Source organism: Schistocerca gregaria, chromosome 8 (assembly GCF_023897955.1).
Source record: "Schistocerca gregaria isolate iqSchGreg1 chromosome 8, iqSchGreg1.2, whole genome shotgun sequence".
NCBI lineage: Eukaryota > Metazoa > Arthropoda > Insecta > Orthoptera > Acrididae > Schistocerca > Schistocerca gregaria.
Genome location: NC_064927.1, coordinates 324,997,655 through 325,018,838, shown reverse-complemented (window position 1 = coordinate 325,018,838; position 21,184 = coordinate 324,997,655). Strand labels below are relative to the sequence as shown.

Here is a 21,184-nt window from a genome sequence, read left to right as displayed (position 1 = left end):
TTCTCGACGGTCCTAGTTTAAATTTAAAAAATCTGCTCTCTGTGGGAGATTTTGTTTTAAAGCCGGAGTCATTCGAATAGATTTCGTTAAAGCGTTCCATCTCGTCCTAATCTTGTCATAACTACTTAACTATTACATGGAGCATCCTCGTCAATGTATTTATCATATTCTAATCTTTCTCTGTTCAGTTTTTCTTTTCAACTTCTGTCGCTATTAAATTTGACTATTTCTAAACTGAATACGAATCTGTATGCGGTTTACAAAGCCTTCTTTCTTCATCTGTTCTTTGTGGTAACTGTACTTCTAACACATTTTTATAGTCTCTTAGTTTTACGTCCTTCGACAGCACGACATTTAAAATGTTTTGCTGTCGTTTCATTATGTTTTAGAGATACGTTTCACATACTTCTCTCTCAACTTCAGTCACGTGTGTTTTGGTGTTGCAACTGTTACTTTCTGTTATGTTTCTGTGTCGCACAGGAGAAGAATCTGCTTAGTATTTGGTAAACAGGTTTCAAGTGGCTCAAATGGTTCTGAGCACCATAGGACTTAACTTCTGAGGTCATCAGTCCCCTAGAACTTAGAACTACTTAAACCTAACTAACCTAAGGAGATGACACACATCCATGCCCGAGCCAGGATTCGAACCTGCGATCGTAGTGGTAGCGCAGTTAGAGACTGTACCGCCTAGAACCGCTCGGCCACTCAGGCCGGCCGTAAACAGGTTTAGGAAAGGTCCTAGAGGTTGAATAAAGTCGGAGAGCGCAGATTGTTAAAAGAAAAAAAAATGCCTCACAGACTTGTGTAACGAGTCAGCGCTCAAGAGATTATACTGTACGAAAATATCTGGAGTGTAGGTGTAGCTGTGATCAATCCTTCGTGAAGTGAATAGATAGCTTCCGGCACGGACAAAGGAGGGACTGAAGGAAGGGGAATGCAGAAAAATAGAGAAGAAAAAGTGATTGCTGAATACTTTTAATCGTTGTATACAGTGAGCGACTGAAAATCAATGTAGTGCAGCCGTTCCTACGGACACATTTGCAGCTGCTGGAGCTCACGCCGCGTTGGCGGAAGCGGCAGTGGTGACGTCACCGCTTCCGTCGTCGCCAGAGGGCAGCAGGCCCTTCACCAGGTCCAGCACTCCCTCCACCGTCTGAAACAGAGCAGCCGAGGCTCTCAGTCCACACTCCGAAAGAACAAGCCAGCAGTCTGCGCTTCTCAAGCATCTGCAGGGCGTTACAAAAAGGTACGGCCAAACTATCAGGAAACATTCCTCATACACAAAGAAAGAAAATATGTTATGTGGACATGTATCCGGAAAAGCTTACTTTCCATGTTAGAGCTCATTTTATTACTTCTCTTCAAATCACATTAATCATGGAATGGAAACACACAGCAACAGAACCTACCAGCGTGACTTCAAACACTTTGTTACAGGAAATGTTCAAAATGTCCTCCGTTAGCGAGGATACATGCATCCACCCTCTGTCGCATGGGATCCCTGATGCGCTGATGCAGCCCTGAAGAATGGCGTATTGTATCACAGCCGTCCACAATAGGAGCACGAAGAGTCTCTATATTTGGTACCGGGGTTGCGTACACAACTGCTTTCAAATGCCCCAATAAATGAAAGTCAAGGCGGTTGAGGTCAGGAGAGCGTGGAGGCCATGGAATTGGTCCGCTCTACCAATCCATCGGTCACCGAATCTGAGTACGAACACTTCGACTGAAATGTGCAGGAGCTGCATCGTGCATGAGCCAAATGTTGTGTCGTACTTGTAAAGGCAAATGTTCTAGCAGCACAGGTAGAGTATCCCGTAGAAAATCATGATAACGTGCTCCATTGAGCGTAGGTGGAAGAACATGGGGCCCAATCAAGACATCACCAACAATGCCTGCCAAAACGTTCACAGAAAATCTGTGTTGATGACGTGATTGCAAAATCGTGTGCCGATTCTCGCCACACACGTTGGTTGAGAAATATTACAATTTGATCACGTTGGAATGAAGCCTCATCCGTAAAGAGAACATTTGCACTGAAATGAGGTTTGACACGTTGTTGGATGAACCATTCGCAGAAGTGTGCACGTGGAGGCCAATCAGCTGCTGATAGTGCCTGTACACCCTGTACATGGTACGGACACAACTGGTTCTCCCGTAGCACTCTCCATACAGTGACGTGCTCAACGTTACCTTGTACAGCAGCAACGTCTCTGACGCTGGCATTAGAGTTATCCTGCACGAAGAATTGCCTCGTCCATTGCAGGTGTCGTCGTTCTAGGTCTTCCCTAGTCGCGAGTCATAGGCTGGAATGTTCCGTGCTCCCTAAGACGCCGATCAATTGCTTCGAACGTCTTCCTGTAGGGACACCTTCGTTCTGGAAACCTGTCTCGATACAAACGTACCGTGCCACGGCTGTTGCTCCGTGCTAATCCATACATCAAATGCGTATCTGCCAACTCCGCATTTGTAAACATTGCACTGACTGCAAAACCAAGTTCGTGATGAACACTAACCTGTTGATGCTACGTACTGATGTGCTTGATGCTAGTACTGTAGAGCAATGAGTCGCATGTCAACACAAGCACCGAAGTCAACATTACCTTCCTTCAATTGGACCAACTGGCGGTGAATCGAGGAAGTACAGTACATACTGACGAAACTAAAATGAGCTCTAATATGGAAATTAAGCGTTTCCGGACACATGTCCACATAACATATTTTCTTTATTTGTGTGTGAGTAATGTTTCCTGAAAGTTTGGCCGTACATTTTCCTTACACCTGTATACACTGGAAATAGCGTCGGCTGCAAAATTAAAAAGAAAAAGAAAAAAACCGTATTGGGCATTTCAGGGAAAAGAAAAATGTACCTGATGTGGCGACATAGGCCATTCATGATCGTCACACAAGTTATTGTGGAGTCTCAGCTGCTGATTTTCTAACAAGATGTATATCTACAGCAAAGTAAGTCCGGAACAAAGAAAGGCAGCGGTCAGCCAGAAAGGGCTAGTCTGAGAAAATCTTCGCAAGCGAGCGACTTATTTGGTTAGCAATCGTCGAAGACGAACGGAGAAAATCACGCAGAATGTTCTGGATTCATCGATGGCATGAACAGCGACTTTCTGGCAGAGAAACACTGCGCAATACTGTCCAACGATCTTAGATACACTGTGTGATCAAAAGTGTCCGGACACCTGGCTGAAAATGACTTACAAGTTCGTAGTGCTCTCCATCGGTAACGCTAGAATTCAATATGGTGTTGGCCCACCCTTAGCCTTGATGACAGCTTCCAGTCTCGCAGGCATACGTTCAGTCAAGTGCTGGAAGGTTTCTTGGAAAATGATAGCCCATTCTTCACGGAGCGCTGCACTGAGGAGAGATATCGATGTCGGTCGGCGAGGCCTGGCAAGAAGCCGGCGTTCCAAAACATCCCAAATGTGTTCTGTAGGATTCAGGTCAGGACTCTGCGCAGGCCAGTCCACTACAGCGATGTTATTGTCGTGTAACCACTACGCACCTGCAATCACCATTTCCGAAATGCTCTTCAAGAGTGGGAAGCACCAAGATGCGTAAAACATGAATGTAGTCCTGTGCTGTGATAGTGCCACTCTATACAACGGGGGCTGCAAGCCCCTCCATGAAAAACACGACCACATTATAACAGCACCGCCTCCGAATTTTACTGTTGGCACTCCACACGCTGGCAGATGACGTTCATCGGGCATTCGCCATACCTACACCCTGCCATCGGATCGCCACGTTGTGTGCCGTGATTCATCACTCCACACAACGGTTTTCACTGTTCAATCGTCCGATGTTTACACTCCTTAGACCAAACGACGCGTCGTTTGGCATTTACCGACGTGATGTGTGGCTTACGAGTAGCCGCTCGACCATGAAATCCAAGTTTTCTCACCTCATAGTACTTGCAGTGAATTCTGATGCAGTTTGGAATTCCTGTATGATGGTCTGGATAGATGTCTGCCTATAACATACTATGACCCTCTTCAAATGTCGGCGGTCTCTGTCAGTCAACAGACGAGGTCGGCCTGTACGCTTTTGTGCTGTACCTGTCCCTTCACATTTCCACTTCACTATCACATCGGAAACAGTGGACCTAGGGATGTTTAGGAGTGTGGAAATCTCCCGTACAGACGTGTGACACAAGCGACACCCAACCACCTGACCACGTGTGAAGTCCGCGAGTTCCGCGGAGCGCCCCATTCTGCTCTTTCACGATGTCTAATGACTACTGAGGTCGCTTATATGGTAGTACCTGGCAGTAGGTGGCAGCACAATGCACCTATTATGAAAAACATATGTTTTGGGGGTGTCCGGATACTTTTGATCACATAAGGTACATACTACTAGATGATATTCGTTACGCCTCTTGAAGTTTCATCCAATTATCAGTTTTAAATTAAATACAGTTCAAGTGTACTGACTGTCAGTTTGTGCATGCATAATACTCATATTCTCGACGTTGCGTTCAATACCAACACTCTGAAGTAACGTATTACATCAAATAGACTTTAAGATCGAGATTCGTTTAATAATTTCATTCGAGTGAGAGAGAAGCTACTTTTGAAGCTGCTCACCATCATTTGGAAAGGTAGTTACCGTCAAGAAACAAACATGAGCCAGTTCGTTAATCCAGAGATGGGTATATATCTATTACACAGAGTTTCATAATAGAAGGAACATCCAGTGTGTAACTTGTGTTTACTTTCAGACGTAGATTGGCAGTCATGCTGGGATTTCTTGTCACTGGGAAAACATTCGAGCCGTTGGCCTTTGCAACCATACTGGCAGCAAATATATTTTTTATAATAAAGAACTTACACTTTTGAGAGAACACTTCTACTATGAATAAAAAAACACGGTGAATCGTTTAAGGAAAGACAGTGAAAAAATAGGAATGAACTGCACAGGAACCTGCTACTTTTCTCTTCGTATCTTGCGAGTACACGACGCTATAATCAGCGCTGCAGCTTCGACATACCAACATGTGGCACAGACTGTATAGAGAATGTGTCTACAAATATCATTATTTGATATTTAATATGGAAATTGTGAAAAAAGAAGACGAGTTTTTGAGATGTCATCATCGTGCCGTAGCATTCAAACGGTGTACTTTCGTAGCACACACCTCACAACACTAAAAACCCCAACTATAGGAAGCCCTTACTTACCGATGGGTAATTTCCTGTCATTTTGTTATAACGAATCATAAGTACAGCAACTCCCCATTTGCTGGTGCTTCGAAACACCTTATGTTCATACCATGTACGTTATGAGTCTCGTGATACCAATTGTGGAGCTACTCGACCGAATAGTAGCGGCTCCCGTCAAAGAAAACCATCACAACGACCGGAAGCGCGATGTGCTGACCACACGCCCTCCTCTCCGCATCCGCAGCTGAGAATGACACGGCGGTCGGATGCTAACGATGGGCCACTGTGGCCTGAAGACGGAGTGCTTTTTCATGTACTTTATGAGAAAAAAAACCTACCAAATACAATGCTTAGCGCCGTACAATATGGCGGCTCCTATGTTCTGCCTTGTAATGTAGAACGATGTCCCATCTCATTGGTCACGTTGCTCCCCGAAGCTATAAGCTGACATGCCAGATTCTTTATTTCACGACGGTCCTCAGTGAAGCGGAACGTGAAATTCCACGCTGTCACGTCGCCAGCTCCTCGCCCACGTGCGATCCCACGCCTAGTGAGAACGACGGATTTATATTCGTGGCTTCTCTGACCCCCCCCCCCCCCACCCACCTCCCCCCTTCTAAGCTTGGCATCCCAAGCGGTGGCTTGTATCACTTGGGCCTTAAACCGACCCTGCTTCCAAAAAAATGGTGCGTGTTGGATCAACCGTGGGGGGTAGTCGGGTGAAACGACGAAAGAGTTAAGATAACATGTTTACGAAAATGACGCTTCACTGAGTACCTCTGCCAACATCTAGTGACCTCAATCAGCTAGCCACGTTTGTCAATTCCGAACATTTGACCTTGCCATTCGCTTAGGTCGCCACAGACAAAACCGTGTTGTGGAGCCCAGAGCGTGTAAAGATTGCTCGTCACTTCGTAAGCGACAGCGCGTGTATAACCAGTGTCTCTCATTACGTAATGTGGTATTCGTGATTTAGTCCTAAAATCTCATAGACTTATATATGTGTTTTACTTTTTTAATAGTATCTATGAACTCCTGGAATGTTGTTTGAATTAAAAATGCAGAAGTCTTCTAAAATGGATGGATGGTAAAATGATGATTGCCGACTACCCACTCGCCTTTTTTTGTGATTCGTCAGCTTACCCGTCAATTTATTAAAGCCCTCAGAGTTTTTATAGTTAATATAGTGCCTTTTTATTGCATTACAACTGAAATTTCAAATGCTTTAATAACTGCACATAAGTCAATATAATAACAAGAACATTTAATAAACCTAAGATTGACTCCCAGTGCTCCTGTTCTACTGACTCTCGCTCAGACAGGGAGGTATTTCCGGTATGAGTGAAGGAGCCTAATCTACATTGAAGTAGAAACTGTCTCTAGCGATATAATAATTTTGAAATTTAACAACATTTTCAAACCTGTTAATTTAGAATATTGTCGCGATCCTTTCTAGGTCACCGTCAATCAGCAAAACTGAAAATTTAATACTATTCGTTGAAGCAAGTTCTTACCTTAGTTCGTCGTCTTACACAACTGCTATCATCAGCTTACCATCACATTTTTTTTAAACTAATAAATGGCCCCTTTCGAGGCTGTGTCTGATAATTGCGTCTTAACTGTGTATTCTGAGCGGAGGTGATTACTATGGATGTTTGTATTAGCCGAGCACGATAATATCGCACCCGGTAATGTAGGTGCTACGGTAGGCTTATCGCGTGTCGACAGGTAATCGGGATTCGGTGTGGAGGTTGCTTGGTTGGTTGGTTGCGTGGAGGGGACCAGACAACGAGATCATCAGTCCCATCGAATTAGGCAAGGATGGGGAAGGAAGTCGGCCGTGCCCTTTCAAAGGTACCATCCCGGCACTCGCCTGAAGCAATTTAGGGAAATCACGGAAAACCTAAATCAGGATGTATATAAAGATAGTAATTATTCTCGAAAGAACAGATACCATTGATGTCCGTGCAGCTTCTCTAGAAAAAATTAAAATTAATTGAAAACCTCAGCTGCCAACAGGTGCTGTTGATGTACCTCAATTATCATTTATTCCACAGAACCTGCACGGTCATCAGTGGTATCTGTTCTTTCGAGAACAGTTACTATCTTCATATATATACACTCCTGGAAATGGAAAAAAGAACACATTGACACCGGTGTGTCAGACCCACCATACTTGCTCCGGACACTGCGAGAGAGCTGTACAAGCAATAATCACACGCACGCCACAGCGGACACACCAGGAACCGCGGTGTTGGCCGTCGAATGGCGCTAGCTAAGCAGCATTTGTGCACCGCCGCCGTCAGTGTCAGCCAGTTTGCCGTGGCATACGGAGCTCCATCGCAGTCTTTAACACTGGTAGCGTGCCGCGACAGCGTGGACGTGAACCGTATGTGCAGTTGACGGACTTTGAGTAAGGGCGTATAGTGGGCATGCGGGAGGCCGGGTGGACGTACCGCCGAATTGCTCAACACGTGGGGCGTGAGGTCTCCACAGTACATCGATGTTGTCGCCAGTGGTCGGCGGAAGGTGCACGTGCCCGTCGACCTGGGACCGGACCGCAACGACGCACGGATGCACGCCAAGACCGTAGGATCCTACGCAGTTCCGTAGGGGACCGCACCGCCACTTCCCAGCAAATTAGGGACACTGTTGCTCCTGGGGTATCGGCGAGGACCATTCGCAACCGTCTCCATGAAGCTGGGCTACGGTCCCGCACACCGTTAGGCCGTCTTCCGCTCACGCCCCAACATCGTGCAGCCCGCCTCCAGTGGTGTCGCGACAGGCGTGAATGGAGGGACGAATGGAGACGTGTCGTCTTCAGCGATGAGAGTCGCTTCTGCCTTGGTGCCAATGATGGTCGTATGCGTGTTTTGCGCCGTGCAGGTGAGCGCCACAATCAGGACTGCATACGACCGAGGCACATAGGGCCAACACCCGGCATCATGGTGTGGGGAGCGATCTCCTACACTGGCCGTACACCTCTGGTGATCGTCGAGGGGACACTGAATAGTGCACAGTACATCCAAACCGTCATCGAACCCATCGTTCTACCATTCCTAGACTGGCAAGGGAACTTGCTGTTCCAACAGGACAATGCACGTCCGCATGTATCCCGTGCCACCCAACGTGCTCTAGAAGGTGTAAGTCAACTACCCTGGCCAGCAAGATCTCCGGATCTGTCCCCCATTGAGCATGTTTGGGACCGGATGATGCGTCGTCTCACGTGGTCTGCACGTCCAGCTCGAACGCTGGTCCAACTGAGGCGCCATGTGGAAATGGCATGGCAAGCCGTTCCACAGGACTACATCCAGCATCTCTACGATCGTCTCCATGGGAGAATAGCAGCCTGCATTCGTGCGAAAGGTGGATATACACTGTACTAGTGCCGACATTGTGCATGCTCTGTTCCCTGTGTCTATGTGCCTGTGGTTCTGTCAGTGTGATCATGTGATGTATCTGACCCCAGGAATGTGTCAATAAAGTTTCCCCTTCCTGGGACAATGAATTCACGGTGTTCTTATTTCAATTTCCAGGAGTGTATTTAAAGGCTACCCGGCCATTGACCTTACATGCGCACCGGTTACCCGAACTCTTACGGAAATCGTCACCTTTGTGTGCACGAGTAATGAGTGGATGGGCAAATATCTATTACGTACATTACGTATGTAGATTGTGGACTGCTGGGAAATGTGGGTCTCACGGGAAGCTTGCAAAGGGATAAGTCCCTGTAGTCGAGATATTCATCTGTGTCCTCGGTGGCTCAGATGGTTAGAGCGTCTGACAGGTAAGCAGGAGATCCCGGGTTTGGGTGCCGGTCGGGGCACACGTTTTCAGCTGTCCCCATCGAGGTATATCAACAAAACCTGTCGGCAGCTGAGGATTTCAATTAATTATCACTAAATCAGAATGGTGGAGGCGGGTTTGAACCGGTCGTCCTCCTGAATGAGTGTCCAGTGTGCTAACCAATGCGCCACCTCGCTCGGTGCAGAGCGAAGGATGGAGTATAACACTGCACTGAACTTGGTGATTAGTTATGAAGTGCATGATCAATCACAACAGGCATAGAGGCCAATTTCATCTGCTATACATCGCTTTCATTGTAATAGATTGCAGTTTTATCCGCCCTGTCACTTCCCATAGCACTGTCTTCGCAAAGGGCTGTACATTCGTCTTCACTCTCCAGACCAACGCTAATTATTATATTCTCTGTTCCTTATTCCATTAACCCATCTCTGCAAGGCCAAAATTTATTTACAATTGCAATTACATGTTCGCATTAATACACTTGTTGTAGCTGGGATCCACAGTCTTAAAATTTTTTTTGAATGATATCACCTTTACGCCAGTGACTGTTATAAGTTTTTATTACACTATTGCAATTTCGGCCTTACATTACGTTGACATGGCTTAAAGCCGTAATATCACATGATAATGGCCTAAGGCCGAAATTGCAATAGTACAACAAAAACTTACAACAGTGACTGGCGTAAAGATGATGTCTTTCACATGTTCGCATGCTTTTAACCAATCGCGTGCGGAATTCTTACACAAAGACTCTTTTGACTCTTTGGTTATCGTTATTAATGGAAGAAAGTTCGTTTCTACACATTTTTTCATTATATCCAAATAAGCTATATAGGATTCTATCCATTCCACTTTACAACTGCATCTGCTTTAAAAACAACTTTGGCATATTACAACACACACACTCTAAAAACTCGCTTATTGTTAAGCTCGGTGCAAACTGACTTTGTTCTAAAAGAGTCAGTCAGTTACGTCGTTGTTGCGAGTTGCAGAAGTGGGGGCTTTATTTGTCTGAACAGTATGATACGGTGCGTTATCAAGAACAACAATGCTACCAGCCGGGATGTTAGGAATCAGTTTCTCTTCTGACCGTTTGTTATAATTATCACCTTTCATATCATAGTGATAATCTTGGAATTTAGATTTCGAATCATAAATTCAGTCTGCTCCCTCTTAGAAACCCATTGCTCCTCCAGCGTGGACAATAATAGGGCCTTCACCTTCGTTAGTAATTACGAATTTCTTTACGATACCAGCATTTTTTCGTGGTGTAATGCCTACGCACCCACTTTTCGTCCGCGAATACCAATGCTTCATTCGGTCCACTTACATCAGTTCTGATTTCTCTCAAGCATCCTGCACGCTTAGCAACAAAATATTCTGTTTTGTTGGTTTTACATTTTTTGAAACTAAATTCCATCTTCTTCAATTTTCGAATGGCTACCTTACTCCATGAAAATGTGACTAAGTTTTTGAAAATATTAGCAGGTTTCTCAATGTTGGAATTACCTTCTTCTTCTCGTAATACACCAAATTATTTTCTTCGAATAAGTGCTTTATTGAAGTCACCTAGAGAGACTACATTTCTAAAACGCCTTCATTTTCAAGGGGTTTAGCTTTTTCGCCGATTTCTTCTGCTTTCTTACAGCCTTTCCAAGTATATTTTACTCTTCTTTCTGACGTCCCTATCATTTTTGCCGTCCGCTAGATTGATTTCTGTAAGGGTATCACTTACCTGATTGTGCTTTTTTTCTTCCTGGGAAAATTTTACAACTTCGAATATCAATTCTTTTTCACCTGAATATGTCCATTTTATCAACGTCTTCCTCTGTTTGCCATTTTCAGGAATATCCACGATTATGAGTAACATCGCATAGCACTATCGACATTATTGACGATATTTCACGAGGACAGGTTGAAATACTTGATAGTATTTATGCACAGCTGAACTGAAAGCAATGACGTGCGGTACGTATTCCTTAGTCACCACTGCACTTTCTTACTGTAACGTCACTGTGTGCTTCCAATAACGGCTGCGGGAGACGAAGTGCAACAATATCGAAGTTGGGTTGTATAGGGTGATTTCCTGTTGTGGCCGAATGCATCAGCCTCGGTCCCGTGATTATGGTTAAAAGTAAACCGCGTTTAAATGTCTCTGCAGTGCAGCAACGTTAATTGTCAGTCGGAAAACCGTCGTCAGCCAACCGTGCATTTCACATTGACTAACTCCCTGTATTCCAATGGAAGGCGCCATCGAGATGCAAAGATTTCAATACAGATACGAATTAGCACACGGCTGCCTATGTACACAAGTTTCCAAGACAGGCACTTGTGAGTGACGTCACTGTCACAAGCTCTCACTCTCGCCAATAAGCAGAAGTGTGTTTACACCTCGCTAATAGCCCATTCGCCTGTGTTTGGCGAAATGGAGAACAAAATAAAAACAAATTTTTTACCGGTTATACTTCTCGAATTGGTCGGTGCGAATGCATCATTTCTTGAAAATAAAAGAACTGGGGGCTGCAGTATAGAAGAAGAAATGTACAGTGTCTCGTTCCGGTCATTTTTTTACGTTTTTTCCGTCCAGGTCGAAAACCTACGCTACTGAAATACGAAAGTCATTTACTGTATGCTACTTAACATTACTAATTGTCTTTTTATGAAAACTGCACGTCTTGTTATTTCTAACTACTATATACTGCATACAAAAATCGGTTTTCAATTTATTTTATTTTATGTCTCTCATTTATCTACCATTGTCCGTAGACGCTTAATACACGAATGTTTCCGATCAAGTCACGGGAAGGACGTTATATTAATTTTAAAATTACGAGTAGTTACACAATACATTTATTATACGATTCTCAAGATACATTCATTTTTCATCAACTGTCGCAATTCGATGGAGAAACGACTTTCTTTTGTATCTGGCGAGCAGTATTTCACAAGTCGTCTTTCGATTTGCTTGCTGTCTTTCATTCAGTTCATGCGGAACTCATTTTGCCATTTTGTGCGCCTTTCTCATAGTTTTCAACTGAGAGAAACGGCTTCCTGCTTCATATTCAACTGTTCCGCAAGTTCCTGTTGAGTTTGAGTATCATCTTCATCCAATAAGGCTTGCAGTTCGTTCTCTTGGAACTTTTTTGGTGGTTTCAGCGCTCGGTGTTTATCACGTACAAATCACCACTTTTGAATTGTTTGAAACGCTGGAAACACTTTGTTTTCCCAAGATCATGTTTGTCGAAAGCTTCGTCAAGCAGTCGATGCGATTCCGCAGCAGCTTCTTCAAATGATAACAGAATACCTATGCTCTCCGCATAAAACTACGGGTTTGAAACAGATACCGATGCATCGAATTTGGGTTACTGTGTGTTGACATTAGTCGTCAGCCGTTACAGGAAGCAGATGGCGCTGCAGACATGGTCCCTCGGTCCCGAAGCTAACGGCTAGAATCATCTATACGGGAATTCAGGTTTCATTCTTCTGCACCTGGTATCGTCCACTGCTACCTGTTCACTTTGAGAACTAATTCGGGAATGATATGTTTCCGTTACTGATTCCCTCAAGAGGAAAGACACCCAGCTGGACAGGTGAGAATCGATTGAATACAAGACCCTGCTTCCAGACTGCACGAATAAACGGGTATAATTGCCGGCCGACCAAAACCCACTTCTTAGGAACGAGTACGCAACACCACCAAAATTCTTAACAAGCTACACAACAGCAATGTGACTGAAAACAATTTCAATTTTTTGTCATTTATTTATTGTTTTTCGAATACATGACACAAAAAACCGCAATGTTAGCCGCTGTGACAAAGCTTCAACTTGTGTCCTCGGAGTCATTCGCGACGGTATACATGAATAAAAAGTTCTCGGTTTTCAAGCCGCGTCAATTCAAATAAAATCCTCGAACTTTCGATGACCACGTCCGCCATCGTCGTCAGGAGATCACTGACTGCCGGGACTTGTACGGTTTCTCGCTTATATAGGCATGATAACATCAGCAGCAGTCAACAATGTGGCGCGCCCGCGTAAGTGGACCCGGGCAGCTAGCCGAGCTATTGCCTGTGGCAGTACCGGTGACGTCACATTTGAAACTGCCGCTCCCTCGTCGCGCATTCTTCTTTGCTTTCTTTCGATGTCCAACGTCCGCCCCCATGCCCCGATGAGTGTGTACCCCTGGTCTCTGTTGAAATTGTAGTTGTTTAAACGAATCTCGGCCGCTTCCTTTACAACGGAGTCCCAATATGTAGATGCATGAGACACAGTTTTGTATTTTCGAACTATACTCTATGTCCGTTTTCTAGACAGTGCTCCAATATGGCTGACTTGTCCAGCTCCCTTTGTTTTATATGGCGCTTGTGGTCAGTAGAACGCTCCGCAACCGTGCAAATTGTCTGCCCGATATACATACTGCCACATTCACAGGGTACACCATAAACACCGGACACTCGAAGAGCAATGTCGTCCTTAACAGGGCGCAACATATCTCGTCATCTTGGGGGCGGGCCGGAACACTGGTCTTAGTCCATGTTTCTGTTGCAGACGTGCTAACATACTGTCAGTTGCTCCACAGTATCGCAGGAATACAGTCCGTTTGGCATCTTCTACTGATTCACCAGGTATCTTTCGTCGGCGGCCCTTGAGAGCTTTTGCGACGTCTCTTTTGCTGTATCCATTTTCCCCGAAAATACGTTTTAAGTTCTGCAATTCAGACTGTCGGTGGTCGTCATCAGAGATAATCTTGGCTCTATGAACCAACGTGTTCAAGATCGCTTTCTTGTGGACGGGGTGGTGGAAACTATTGGCGTTCAAGTACCGATCAGTGTGTATTGGTTTCCGGTACACTGAATGACCAAGCTGGTCTCCTGCGTTTCGTTAAACCAAATCATCCAAGGATGGTAGCTTGCCGTGCTTCTCCATCGCGACAGTAAATTTGATGTTGGGATGGACACCGTGTCATCGTGCCTATATAAGCGAGAAACCGTAGCAGCCCCGGTAGTCAGTGAACTCCTGACGACGACGGTGGAGATAGTCAACTAAAGTTCGAGGATTTTATTAGAACTGACGTGACTTGAAACCAGAGAACGTTTTATTCAAGCTTCAACTTACGTAATTACGTGCTGAACGGCATATTAAGTATCTCAAAAACTTTGACAGTCGTTTTCTTGGAAATTGTTGAGTATCTACTGACAAGCAGAGATGCGTGTCAGCTTAAATTGACCCCTTTTCCAGCGAGTGAAGTTTCTGAGACAACTGGTTGTGGCACTTGCCGTGTTCTGCTCGTAAGTTTGTCCCCATATGACGGACTGATCGCTATCAACTATGACAAGTGCACTCGCTTCATGCGACACAGATTCTTAATCCAAGACGTCCGGCCAGACACCTACGGCTAAAATTTGCTCCACCACCGGGCTTCGAACCGGGTCCATCCAATTCGAGCGCCAGCACAAAGGCCTGTGTCAGCGACGCCTGCTTCGGACGCGGGTGCACTGCAGTTACCCGCTCATCTTTCAGCTGCCCCATCAACTGCTTCTTACCCCTTTGACGGTGGCGACCACGGCGTCGAGAACGCCGGACCCGATCTCGCCGGCGACCGCCTGCAGCTCGTTGAGCAGAGTGACCACCTCGTCGGCCAGCTTGCGCACTTCGTCCAGGGTGGAGTTGGTGACGCCGCTCGCGATGTTGAGCAGCAGCTGCACGTCGTTCTGGATGGCGTCGATCAGCTGCGTCACCTGCTCCAGCGCATCCGACGTCAGCTCGCCGGTCAGGTTCTGCGGGAGGACGAAATAATTGGAATGGCTGGAGCGAAAGCCTGCACTGGTTCAGACTAGGGATTGGGTGATGTATTAAGTACGGGTAATACGTTACAAATTTCTACGTCCAATCAGGTTACAGACTCCAGAAACTTAACGGCTTTTTAATAGGTTCCAAGAGTACTGAAAGCAGAGAAATGCTTTGACTTACTGCAGCATTTTCGCCGGGAATAAATTAACTTATCGTTGGATGCCTTCGCTCCGCACTCTTTCAAACGTTATTCACAGTCGTGAAACATAATATTACACCTTAAATACATATATGAAGATGGTAACAGATAACATCTGTGGCCATGCAGCTCGTTAGAATGAAATTACAATGAAATGAATACCCTTAGCTGCATACAGGCATTGACATAAGTCAACGGGGACAGTTGAAAATGTATGCCGTGACCGGGACTCGAACCCGGGATCTCCTGCTTACATGACAGACGCTCAATCCATTTTATTTATTTTTTCATTGTGTTTTGTCTTTGCGGAATTCACATAACATCTGGTCAGGCTCGTTTGCTGATCCTTACAGTCAGTTTTTTTTTTATTGCAGAGGCCAAAGAGCTCTCTGACCGAACACACTGAGCTACCGTACCGGCTATCCATCTGAGCCACCGAGGACACAGGATAGTGCGACTGCAGGGACTTACCTCTGGCATGCCTCCCGTGAGGCCCACATTCGCAACTTTTCCCGCATTATATTCATAGTACCCCTGCACCTCATACTCATTACTCGCCGCTTTACCGCCTATTCCCGTAAGAGTTCGGGCACTCCATTTGCACAGAAGATGGTCAAATGGCCGGTGAGCCTTATATATATATATATATATATATATATATATATATATATATATATATATATATATATATATGCTCACTGGTCATATGACCATCTTCTTCTGTGCAAATGCAGTGCCCGAACTCTTACGGGAATAGGCGGTAAAGCGGCGAGTAATGAGTATGAGGTGCAGGGGTACTATGAATATAATGCGGGAAAAGTTGCGAATGTGGGCCTCACGGGAGGCATGCCAGAGGTAAGTCCCTGCAGTCGCACTATCCTGTGTCCTCGGTGGCTCAGATGGTTAGAGCATCTGCCGTGTAAGCAAGAGATCCCGGGTTCGAGTCCCGGTCGGGCACACATGTTCAGCTGTCCCAGTTGACTTATATCAACGCCTATACGGAGCTAAGAGTGCTCATTTCATTGTAATAGACCTCAAATATCTCACTGTGCAATTTAGTTACCCTCGTCTTTCGCAGAAAAGTATCCTTACAAATAACTGCACTGACGGGAAACAAAAAATCGCAGCACCAACAAGTAGAGCGACATAAGTGGAAGTCGGTAGACACGTTTCTATACCCGAAAAATGACGTCTGTTCAACATTCGCACCAGTCAGACCGCTATAACGATGCAAATCAGGATTGCTTTGAATACAATTGTAACGGTCGCGAGCGTTAGATAGCTTAGAGATCGCACATGGTGAATTGGGGTTAGCCAAGAACGTCTTTAAGGGACCAAAGATGTCATTATCAACATTTGAACGAGGTCACGTAATAGTGCTACGAGAAGCTGGATGTTACTTCTGCGATAACCGTCCCTGTATTTACCGACCAAGTGCAACAACAGCCATGGAGCCACACATTGACATCCGGCACCTGTACAACACAATGCATGCACGTTTGCGTGGTTGCTTTCAACTATCTCACGGTTACATCGGTTGTTAATGTACCACCATATCACATTTACAATCGCTTATCTCGTGCTTACATTAATCTGTCGTCTTGCAGTGTTAATCGCTTAAATATGTTACATAGGCAAATGTAATTCCGAAATCTCATTATTCCACATTAGTTATTTTTTGGCGTTGGGATTACCTTCTGTCAGCGTGTTTAAATAAAAATGAATCGTTCTATATGACTCTTTTAAATTGGACTAAAAAGTATAGAATAATTTCTTCCAGCCCCTTACACATTCTTAAACACAGAACATTTGTGATTTTGAATTTTTAATAGCTATGAAAGTGCTTGTAAGATTTAACAAAAATAAATGTGGCACGCATGCAACAGACAACGGTAAGGAAGCGAACTACTAATGCATCAATATCAATAGTAACAAGAAGGTGAATTATTCATGCGTCAGTTACAAATTGCGTATCCCCCACGTTATTCATTTTGAATCTTACAAGTATTTTGATAGCTATTAAAGATTCGCAGTCACAACTTTTCAGGACTGACTGTATGGAGTTAGGTATCTGTTTGGAGATGGAATAAATTATTTTATACTTTTCAGTCCGATTTAAAAGTTGAGCAGTGAAACCACTTGAGCAATTAGGAGGCATTAATGATTAGGAGGCTCCGCTCAAGAGATTTGGCAATCTGTATTACCTACAATTATAGCTTTAGCCTTAAAGATGCTGATTGCTACTTGACAAGCAAAAGATTAAAGTCAAAAATGTTGGTTTAAAATATGCCAACTGAATCAGTCAATGAAACCTCTGACAGCCAAAATGCTCACCTAATTGGAAAATTATTAACTCCTCGTTGAGGAAAGACGCCAGATATCTGTTTCCTAAAATTTCCCTTAAATGTGCTTTCTCGACAGGTGTATTTATATTCTCGCTCCGCATCAAACTGCACATATTTCATTATTGCTATCGGCCCCACGAAATGTTAAGTGATAGTATAGTCAATACATGCCGGATCTTTTCGTCTATGTATAAGAAATACATTACTTTTGCTTTGTCGAGTGTCAGTTGCTATTCGTATCCTAACATGAAAAAAAGAAACTAAGCTTCACTAATATAAGATTCGTACAACGCAAATGATACCTGGATTTATTGTACAATAACGGAACAAACAAGCATTGTCTATTGTAGAGCCACAATACAAAATAGTTTGTGAAACCTCCATCCACAACCCTGATTGAGAAACGATAATAGAAGAAGTAGGTTACATTCAGTGACGCATATTACAGAGCTTGTATTTGCTCCGCACATCCTGTCTCCCCTTACAGCCACCATCCCCCCCACTGACCCCCTCCCCCCTCCCCCCTCCCCCCCACCAAATCCTCTTTTTTATTCGTGGATGCGTAGGTCGACCACTCGACCACTTTACGTGCGCACAAGTGAGGCAAAACAGCTATAGTCACCCTGCTATACATGATTTATTGTGGTACAAAAAATGTTTCAGAAAACTGAGCAGACGGCAGTTTTCTTAGGACGTAGTAATTTGATTTCTACAGTCTCAACGATCGAGCTCCATGTAGATTGGTGAACAATAATTAAAAACAAATGTACTGGTGACTCCAAATGATGTAATGGGTTGGTGATTTCCGAGTCTGACAACTGGATTTTACTCGTAGTTCACAGTTAACTTGAGGGCTGAAATGTTTTCAGGAAAACAGGGCTTCGTTTCACAGCTTATCGATCACTTGACTCATTTTCGCGACGTGGTTCCGATATGTTAATTGTGTAATTTTTGAGTTGTATGCTTTCGATTTGTTCATGTATATTTTCTAAAAGCAAGTGTTACAGAAATTACAAATACGTGTGGTTCTATCGCACTCTGGTCATCGCACTGTAAAGTTCCCATAACAGTAACATATATTTTTAAATTTGTAACACAATATATTTAGTCGGAAGTTATGCAGTTATTATATTAAAACCCAAAAATATTTCGCTACTCAAGCATGTTGAAAAGAATCCGTATGCAACTGTTTATCTGTGGTTTCCGCGCCCTTTTTAGCGGTCACTTGCTTTCTGTGCGGTAGGAGCTGTGCAACAGGTTGGGTTGTGGCTAGAAGAAATGTGTAATAACTACAAAATTAAATCGGAATTTATGCTCACTTCTTGAATCTGAAATATTTGCTCAGCATGATGTTTGTGAATTTAACAAAGAACTTGAGATACCGAAATAATGCGTTCAGCAACTGGTTACAGTGAATTATCGGCAGCAACAAGATGAACCACACAGTTGAAAATCTAATTGTACTGCTTATTCTCAATTATTTCTTAGAATGTGCGTACCATTCGTAAAGTTGGAATTAAATGCACTTAGGAATTGACGACTTCTACATGGTTAGGAGAGAACGAGTATGGTTACAAAGCTGGTAGAGGCATATAAATGATACTACAATTGTCAGATCATAAAAATAATAGAATTTAACACACTATCAACAACAGTCAAGAGAATCTGGTCATTATTATGATAGTCTTGTCAAATATTTAAAAATTGTTAACTGTAAACGTGATTCGCTTTCTTACCTGAACTCCAGACTGCACTTCCTGGATACCATCCTGAAAGAAAAAGAAAGGTTTCTTATGAATATGGCAGTTACAGAAGATAATGAACACATACACGAACAGAGACAGCATTCTGACGTATTTTAAATTTATCCATAAATCTAATATCATTAACATTCCTTTCGTGTTAACATTCCTTTCATGGTACATATCTGTTAAAAAAATCGTCGTGTTCCGCATCATCCTGCTACGTAATCTTTCAGATATTTTCAATGTGGTTTCATTTACTTGCTTCCGAAATGTTCTTTTTATCGAATCTGTAATATAAGTTTTAAGTTGCAAATATTTTGTAGGATTAGGAATTAAATCAATACTTATCAGGTTGTAAAATTATCCTCTGGAATGAACATGACTGGCCAGAAGTCATGAAGAAGCAACAGATACGATATCACTCGTCGGCTGCTGAGGTCTGATGTTGTGGTCTTCAGTCCGAAGACAAGTTTGATGCAGCTCTCCATTCTGGTATATCCTGTGCAAGCCTCTTCATCTCCGAGTAGCTACTGTAAATTACATCTTTCTAGATTTGATTATTGTGCTCATCTCTTGGTCTTCCTCTACGATTTCAACCCTTTCCCCAAGCCGTCCCCCCCCCCCCCCCCACACACACACACACACACTCCCCTACGTTAGAAAACTGGTGTACCTTGATATTCACATCTCATAATATGTCCTACCAACCGATTCCTTCTTTTAGTAAAGCTGTGCCTCAAATTTCCTGTCTCCCCAAGTCTATTACCTCCTTATTAGTTACGCAATTTACCCACCCAGCCTTCAATATTTTGCTGTAGCACCATATTTCAAAAACACCTATTCCCTTCTTGCCTAACGGTTTATCGTCTATGTATCACTTCCATACATGGATACATTCCAACCAAAACCTACAGATAAAGCTTTATAACACACAAATCCGTATTCGATATCAAAAAATTTTTCTTCCTCAGAAATGTTTTTCTTGCCGTTACCAGTCTACATTTTATACCGTTTCCACTTTCTCCATCATAAGTTATTTTGCTGCCCAACAGCGGAACTCATATACTACGTTTAGTGTGTCGTTTCCTAATCTAATTATCTCAGCATCGCCTCATTTAATTCTACAGCATTCCATTACCCTTCTTTTGCTTTTGTTAATGTTTATCTTACATCCTCAGTTCAAGACAGCGTCCATTCCGTTCAACTGCTCTTCCAAGTCCTTTACCGTCTTTGAAAGATTTACAGCGCCATCGACATATCTCAAAGTTATTATTTCTTCTTGCTGAACTTTAGTTCCTACTCCAAATTATTCTTTGATTTCCTTCACTGCTTGCTCAGTGCACAAATTGAATAATATCTGCGATAGGCTACTCCCTGTCTTTCTCCCTTCTGAACAACTGCTTCACTTTCATGCCCCTCGACTGTTACAACTGCCGTTTGGTTTCTTAACAACTTGTAAAAAGCCTTTCATTCCCTGCATTTTACCTCTGATACATTCAATATTTCAAAGAGAGTATTCCAGTCAGCATTGTCAAAACCCTTCTCTAAGTCTACAACATCGTAAACATAGGTTTACCTTCCTTAACCTATCTTCTAAGAGAAGTCGTAGGGTCAGCACTACCTCGAATGTTCCTACATTTTCCCGGAATCTAAATTGTTTTTCCCCGAAGTCGGCTACTACCGGCTTTCCACTCATCTATAAATAATTCGTGTTAGTATTTTCCAACGATGACTTATGAAACTATAGTTCGGTAATATTCACACCTGTCAACACTTGCTTCCTTTGAAATTGGAACTACTACATTATCCTTGAAATCTCAGTGTATTTCCCCTGAGTGATACATTTGCGCACGAGATGGAACAGTTCTGTCGCGGCTGGCTGTTCCAAGGATATAAGTTCTGACGACTGGAGTCTGCGCGCGGGAACTTAGGCCTTTCAGTGCTCTGCCAAAGTCTGCTTCAAGAATTTTAAAGCTGCTGTACACGGGGGTTGAACAAAAATATGGAAAAATTGCAAGAAATGCGTGCTTGAACATAAATACCGATGCTAGCCAACAGGTAGCGCTGTTGTACCTGACCACAGACGGCAGCTGTGCGATGTCCTCAATACGGCATAAGTGTAAGT

The 21,184-nt window shown here is 43.7% G+C and overlaps 1 protein-coding gene across 1 annotated transcript in view; it reads right to left on the bottom strand.

The window, feature by feature from the left end:
• Nucleotides 1-959: 959 nt before the first annotated feature.
• LOC126284663 (uncharacterized) overlaps nucleotides 960-21,184 on the bottom strand; it is a 30,468-nt gene continuing 10,243 nt past the window's right edge. The window contains exons 3-5 of the mRNA XM_049983766.1: nucleotides 19,051-19,083; nucleotides 14,524-14,757; nucleotides 960-1,153 (exon numbers count right to left, since the gene is read on the bottom strand). Coding sequence (XP_049839723.1) covers nucleotides 1,055-1,153; nucleotides 14,524-14,757; nucleotides 19,051-19,083 — 366 coding nt within the window. The 3' untranslated portion in view covers nucleotides 960-1,054. The remainder of the gene's footprint in view (nucleotides 1,154-14,523; nucleotides 14,758-19,050; nucleotides 19,084-21,184) is intronic.